Source organism: Brassica oleracea, chromosome C3 (assembly GCF_000695525.1).
Source record: "Brassica oleracea var. oleracea cultivar TO1000 chromosome C3, BOL, whole genome shotgun sequence".
In the NCBI taxonomy this organism is placed as follows: domain Eukaryota; kingdom Viridiplantae; phylum Streptophyta; class Magnoliopsida; order Brassicales; family Brassicaceae; genus Brassica; species Brassica oleracea.
Genome location: NC_027750.1, coordinates 15148447 through 15156592, shown reverse-complemented (window position 1 = coordinate 15156592; position 8146 = coordinate 15148447). Strand labels below are relative to the sequence as shown.

Genomic DNA, 8146 nt, shown 5'->3' with positions numbered 1-8146 from the left:
TGGGTAAACTCTGAACCCTCGGATAAATCATAAACTCTAGGGTTTAATTTTAAATATTTTTGATTTAGAGTTTATAATTTATCCGAGGGTTCATGGTTTATCCAAGGGTTTAGGGTTTAGGGTTTAGTGTTATTAAGATTTAGTTTTTAATGTATGATTTATGGTTTAAAATTTTCCAATGGTTTACGGTTTATCCAAGATTTAAGGTTTATAATTTAGGGTTTGGGGTTTAGGATTCAGGGTATAGGATTTAGTATTTTGCTAACGGTTTAACAATATTTATTTATTTATTTTTTGTAACTATTTTTATGTATTTTTATTATTTTATTTTAAAAATATAATCTTATTTAGAAATTCAATTTTGTTTCCTTTTTAAAAGATATCAAATATTAAATAGTCAAACACTATTGGTTGGTTGGATATAGAATTGAATATCCAAATTAGATTATATTTTTAAAATAAAATAATAAAAATACATAAAAATAGTTAAAAAAAATAAATTAATTAATATTGTCAAGTTTTCGGCAAAATACTAAACCCTATACCCTAAATCCTAAACCCTAAACCCTAAACCCTAAACGTTAAACCTTAAACTTTGGATAAACTCTAAACCGCTGGAAAATTTTAAACCCTAAATCATACATTAAAAACTAAATTTTAATAACACTAAACCCTAAATCCTAATCACTAAACCCTAAACTCTTGGGTAAACTCTGAACCCTTGGATAAATCATAAACTCTAGGGTTTAATTTTAAATATTTTTGATTTAGAGTTTATGATTTATCCGAGGGTTCATGGTTTATCCATGGGTTTAGGGTTTAGTGATTAGGGTTTAGGGTTTAGTGTTATTAAGATTTAGTTTTTAATGTATGATTTATGGTTTAAAATTTTTCAATAGTTTACGGTTTATCCAAGATTTAAGGTTTATAATTTAGGGTTTGGAGTTTAGGATTTAGGGTATAGGATTTAGTATTTTGCTAACGTTTTAACAATATTTATTTATTTATTTTTTGTAATTATTTTTATGTATTTTTATTGTTTTATTTTAAAAATATAATCTTATTTGGAAATTCAATTTTGTTTCATTTTTTAAAAGATATCAAATATTAAATACTTAAACACTATTGGTTGGGGAAAGAATTTCTCCCTAAACACTATGGTGAAAGAATTTCTCCCTCTATAATACATACGTGTCCAAGTATTGCTACAAAACAAACATGATACGACTCTCCCGTTCATGCACCAGTCACCAGGGGGGGGGACGGGACGCAGAGGCGATGAAAAAAATGTAAAAGTGGCAATAGTAGCCTTTGAACCTGGGTTTAGGGGTGTCACTAAGGGTATTTTACCAGCAGAACTAGATAAATTCTATTGTTCAACGATACAAAACACATATTTATTCAGCTTTAAGGGGTGTCATGTGACACCCCATCTTTTAACGTGGGTCCGCCACTGCCAGTCACCACTCCTTTGAATAGTTATAACTAGGGTTTGCGACTTCGTTACCGTCTACTCGTGCCTATTCGCTCATCTGGATGATTCTATAGAGTCATTCGATCATCAAAATTATATTATTTCGAGGGCTCTACCAAAAAATTGTTCGGAGATACTCTTAGTATTAGGCCATGGGTATTAGGTACATAAAACTTGAAATCTTTAGCAATATAAATATTAAGCGACGTTATTAACATTTTCGACAGATGAAAAAAGGGTTTGATATATGGAGTATATAATAGCTTATCTTCGTCATTACCAAATGATTAATGGAGAATTTGTTATGTGTGTAATAGTGCATCATATAGTTTTGTACTTTTTTATTTCAACTAACCCTAGATTTTAGCAATAATACTTAAGTTTTAGTTTACGTATTAATCGTTAACCATCTCTTGTGTTGTTGTGTTGGTCGTTGACAAAAGAGACCATTATTGTATCAAACATTTAACTAGGAACATAGCATCAGTATAAATACGTATATGTTCATCTTGATTTATTAATGATATTCCGAATGAGTAAATTAAACTACTAATAAAATTATATAAGTAGATTTTATTATCAATTGGGAATAGAAAGTGATATATAACAACCTCAAGGTCCTCAACGCAAATGCCCCTAAGTTTGAAGCTGGGTTTTAAAGATATGCTATTAAGAATTTGAAATCTAAAATTTAAAATGTAAAATAATATTGTTCCTAAATGTATGATGTTTTATAGAATTTTAATGTTCTAATATATAAGATGTTTTCATTTTTCCAGATAATTTTTACTTTATTATTCAATCACATTTTAATAGTCTATTTTACAATTGGTTAAATATCATTAATTTATAGTTTTAATTTTATAGTTTTAATGATAATTTTAGATAAAAAATAATTTTTTTAATATGTGTGTTTTTAAGTATTTAGGAATAGGAATAGAGGGAGCAGGAAATATAATTTTACATACATACGTCAATATCTACACAAGTGGCACGTTAGTGGTGTCCCTTCTTAAGCTAGTCACCACTCCTAAAGATTGAATAAGCAAGTTGGTAATTTGCATTCTGAAAATAACAGAAAGCCACGAAAAAATAATTTAATGCGACACACATTTTGTTTTAAGACAGAGTTACAATAGTGGTGGAAACTCACATGGAGGTTTGTGGTTTGTCTTGGGAAATAAACCATGTCTCTCATAATGACAATGCTCAATATAATTGTTTTAAATGTTCTGATCATTACTGGTTCAAGATAGGAGTACTATATGTATAATGGTTCGTTTAATGCAATTCTGTCACATAATAATAACTTAATAACCATGTCTACTTTACATTCATACACAAGCAACCAAAATTTTCAATCTTGTCTTGGAAAATCCAGCTGCACTTCTCCTTACTTGATTTTCATTTACTCCACTTTCATATATGGACCACTTGATTATTAGTAATGTTAGTACTATATTTTATGGTTGTATAGTGTTTTTTAGTGGAATAAACAATATGTTAGCGTGATCCATGTTATATCATCGAGGTGTTTCACTACCACGAATTTTCTTAGAAATTGTAAACAACATATTGGGACCGTGCGATTAAATTGATTTATGTTGGCAAGAAAATAAACTGTTTTATAGCTAAAAAAAAGTTTCATTTCCAACACAGTTGTTTAGTGTCGACAATATCTTATACCTAATGTAAATAATTTATTCTTACGTTTTTGTTTTGTACTTTCATCGATTATAGTATAATTTTTTTGCTGTATTATTAACGGTAGACAACATTAACATAATAATTAACGCTTCATTATTTAAATGAATTTTTATTTTTATAGTGCGTTGAAGTTTTTGGGCATAGCATTGTCATCTCCATTGACCAGGACTAATACATTAAATGATCATTGTTAAATCATACAAATTGATCTTTAAACAACAAAGTGAAACGCTACATCTTTGTTTCCACGCAAAATGGAAGTATTTCCTTAAAACCTCAAAACATTCTTTTTTTTTGGACAACAAAAACCTCAAAACATAAAACGAAACGAAACAATACAAATTGGGAATTATTTCCAAAACATGCATTGATAAAAGTCCCAATAAAATAATGTTAATTATTTAACAAACACATGCTATCATTAACAACTTTTTAACCACGAGTTAAAGTAATAGACACAACCCCCATCTCAGATTTTATTTAGAAAAGCAATACAAAAAGATGAATACTTCCAACATAATTTAGAGCCACTGGATCTATGGATAGACAAAGAATCACAGCCGTTGAAAGAGTTCGTCTCGATGTTTTCAAAAAAAATCTTCAAAAAGCTACACAGAGAGACACTCAAATAGAGCACCAGTCCGTCGGATTTAGTTTCGAAAACAAGGCCCAAAGCCAACCTGCCAGAGTTGTTTCCCCTGAAATTACCATAATATGCTTCCTTTGTAGTGTCTCTCGCTGGTATAAGAGGATAGAATTGGGAATTCACGTAAATAAGTAGTAATGAAACACTGCGTCAGTTTCGTCTTTTTGCTCTGCTTCCTCGGCATTTGTAAGATTTTCTTTTTAATAACACTGTTTCAGTCTTTCAGATCAATGATTTTTTTACGCGCCTCTTTTTCATTATTTTTGAAAAAAGTATTTGCCTATGTAAAGCACGTTGAAAGTTGTAAAAATTTGAAATTATCAAAAGAAAAAACACTTTGTTGTAATTTACTTTTTGAATTGTGTGCTTGAATTTATTTTCTTCTGATTTTTGTATATATGTTTTCATTTCAATGCTGGAAAATAACATATAGCATTTTGTCTAAAATAAAAATGGCAAACATGTTTGTTTAGTAATATATAATGAATTTCAATTCTCGTTATGACAAATATTAGACAACTCTTGTTTCAACAATCGACTACATGTTTTGCTTTTTACTGACCTGTTTATTATGTTAATCTTATGTTTTATATATTACTGAATTAAAATCTTGATCAACAAAATCATGTAACCATAGCTTTTTGTTAAAGATCATATAACCAATACTTCAAATGAATCTTCAAACTTCAAAATTTGATTTATCAGCCGAATTTTATCATATTATATCATCATTAATGATTTAGTTTACGAAGTTTAAAACCCTACAAAATGCTTACCAACTATTAGTACTTTGTTTTTTTTTTGAATATAACTATTAGTACTTTGTTGTTTATAAAATTTACAAGTAAGTAGGTAGGCAGGGAAATAAGATTTACAATTGTTTTTTTTTTTGTTGAGCCCACATAGGAGCCATTTAATTAATTTAACCCACTAGAAAGTGGCGAGGGTGATTTATATAAATACCATACAGGGCAACATTCCAAAACAAAGCAACAAAAAACTAAAAATTTGACAGCTTATAAGACAAATATGGTGACTAAAATAAAGAGAGGAAAATGACTTTAGAGAGAGTAGAGTCACGCGCTGCGTATTGCGAAGAGAGACGACAACGATGGCACGAGAACACGGTACATATGTAGATAAGTACATCTACAGACACGGGCCACACATAGAGGAGGAAGGAGAAGCAAAACAAAATAATAAAAACGAAACAAAATAATAATATTTCTTCATTACACAAACCGCACCCCCTCTCTCTCTTCTTCTTTTGTTGTCTTCCTGTTCTGTTCTGAGATCTCTCTCTAATAAGTTTTTCTTCGTTACTGTGTATGAGGCCATGCCCTTATCCTTTGAAAGATTTCAAGGGGAGGGGGTGTTCAGTGTTTCTTCTTTCTACTCAGATTCTCACAAAATACGGTTTAATCAAGACAAAACCGGAATCGAAGAAGAACGAGAAGATCTTGGTTATGTTTTCCGTGGTGGTTTACAAGAACCAACGTCTGTTCTCGACGCTTTAAGGAGCCCTAGTCCTCTCGCTTCTCACTCTTCGACCACCACCAACACGACGCTGTCTTCCCCTCACGGCGGTGGTGCCGTCACCGCCACCGCCACCACAACAGCTGGCGATGATAAATGTAGTCAAATAGGCTTGGACGATCTCGACGGAGTTATCTCTCCTGATCAAGAACAGAGCATCTTGAGGCTTATCATGGACCCGGTTTCAGGATTCGGTGTTCTCGACCCGGGTTTCGGTTTCGGATCCGGTTCAGCTCCGGTAAGTGATGGTTCGAATCCTTTGCTATCATGCGGCTTCCCGTTTAACGAGCAAACTCATCAGATTCCGAATCAAGAATCGTTGTTCTCTAATCCTCCTTCGTCTCCGCCTACGAAACGATTCAATTCCGGATCTCATCAACCGGTTTTCCCGTTTTCCGATCCGGTTCCGGTTCAGCAATACCAGTTTCCGGTTCAGTATCACCCCCAACAAATATCTTCTTCTTCACCCGCGGCGGCTTTGGTTCCGGTTCCGCCGCTGGGGATAGCTGGTGATGACCAGTCAGTCATCATCGGACAGCTCTTAAACGCGGCGGAGCTAATAGCAACCACCGGCGACCACACCATTCTCGCGCAAGGGATATTGGCGCGGCTCAATCACCATCTCAGCAGCAGCAGCTACAACAACAAAGCTCCGTTTCAAAGAGCAGCTTCCCACATCTCCGAAGCTCTCCTCTCTCTCATCCACGACGCAGCACCACCGTTACTCACGCCGGAGAATCTCATCCTCAGAATCGCAGCTTACAGAACCTTCTCCGAAACGTCGCCGTTTCTCCAGTTCGTCAACTTCACGGCGAACCAATCGATTCTCGAGTTGGGCTTCGAGCGGATCCACATTATCGATTTCGATGTTGGATACGGAGGACAATGGTCGTCTTTAATGCAGGAACTTGCAAGGAAAAGAGGGTCGTGTCTTAAAGTAACCGTCTTTGCTCCTCCTCCTTCTACAGTCTCCGACGAGTTTGAGCTCAGATTCACCGAGGAGAATCTCCGAAGCTTCGCCGGAGAGCTCGAGATTCCGTTTGAAATGGAGTTGTTGAGTCTCGAGCTTCTTCTGAACCCAGCTTACTGGCCGCTCTCTCTCCGTTCATCGGAGAAAGAAGCAGTCGCAGTGAATCTTCCTGTAAGCTCCGTCGTCTCCGGTTACCTTCCGTTAATCCTCCGTTTTCTTAAACAGATATCCCCAAACGTCGTCGTTTGTTCAGATAGAGGGTGTGACCGTAACGACGCGCCGTTTCCTAACGCCGTGATCCACGCGCTTCAGTACCACACCACTCTGCTCGAGTCTCTCGACGCCAATCAAAGCCAAGAGGATTCGAGTGTTGAGAGGTTTTGGGTGCGACCTTCTATCGAGAAGCTTTTGGTGAAACGACACCGTTGGATTGACAGATCACCGCCGTGGAGAAGCTTGTTTACACAATGTGGGTTTACTCCGGCGAGTTTGAGTCAGACGGCGGAGACTCAGGCGGAGTGTTTGATGCAGAGGAATCCGGTGAGAGGGTTTCATGTTGAGAAAAGACAGTCTTCACTTGTCATGTGTTGGCAGAGGAAAGAACTTGTTACTGTCTCTGCTTGGAAATGTTAGAAGAAACCAAATGAATCTCAGCTGATTTTTATGTTTCTTTCATGATTTCAATCTCTTTTTTTCTTAAATGATATGCTATCTTGTTCAATGTTGTTCTTAGTTTCAACTGTGGTGTTGACACTTGAAGGAAGTAAGGATATATAATCAAAAATCTCCTTTTGTTCGATTCTATTTTGGTCCTTTTTAGTTTATGCAATCAATAGATCTCTCATCCAAATATAGAAATTGCAAGGGATAGTTATTTCAAATCAGATAGCTTATATTTTGCTTTGAGGGGACTTGAGTGTATAGTTTAGCTGTATAAACAGTCTAATTTGGACTATTGTTTCTTTTAATATTGATTGCCTTCTAGTTATTTACTTGAATAAGACTTGTGGAAAACTATGTCTAAGAGCTTATTCTAGTGTTAAGTTCATACATGATTACATATATGGTGAAAACTGATATACAATACACATAAATAACAATCAACGACAACTTTATCTTACCTTTGGAATGTGACAAGAGATAGAGAAATACTCACGGTACATGCAAGAGATACTGTTATAACACATTTCTATAAAGTAATAAATTTTTACAACCACAAAGTTGAGCCAATTCGTTTCTCGTTTGGTTTTTGGAGCTTCCAAGGTTGAATGTTTGTTTAATCGTCTTGGGTCCCTAACATAAATTATTTGTTTTCTGTCATAGAAAAGGTTAAGACTTTAATTTACGTACAATTTGTTTAATATTAATTGAAGGATTAAAAAATATACCCCTTAACTGTATTCCTAAGCTTTTAGCTTTAAGGTATATCATATACTCCGTGAACATGTAATTCGACTTTTATTCGTGAACTCACATGGGCCTATAGTCATTGGTGCTTAATATTATATAGTTTTTGGTTATTGAACTTTTATATGTTAACTAAATTGGACGGTCTTGATTTGGGACCAACCGCTTCGTTAAATTAAGATCGATCTAGTTTTATGACGTCGGTGTAAGAGAATTAAAATTTCTTTAAAACGTGTAGTTTTGTGCATTGGCTGGATTAAAGAAACAAATAGTATAATTATTAACCCTGCATATCTATTTATATCAATAATTGTCGTCTTTGTTTACTAAGATAAGATCGATATCTAATCCACTAGCATCTTACCGAACTATTAAAACACTCGATAATGGTCTGTAATCTTGTTCT

At 34.3% G+C, this 8146-nt stretch overlaps 1 protein-coding gene across 1 annotated transcript; it reads left to right on the top strand.

The window, feature by feature from the left end:
- Positions 1-5059: 5059 nt before the first annotated feature.
- LOC106336006 (scarecrow-like protein 27) lies at positions 5060-7135 on the top strand. The gene has a single exon (XM_013774713.1). The coding sequence runs from the start codon at positions 5164-5166 to the stop codon at positions 6964-6966; it is 1803 nt and encodes a 600-aa protein (XP_013630167.1). The 5' UTR covers positions 5060-5163; the 3' UTR covers positions 6967-7135.
- The last annotated feature ends 1011 nt before the right edge of the window (positions 7136-8146 follow it).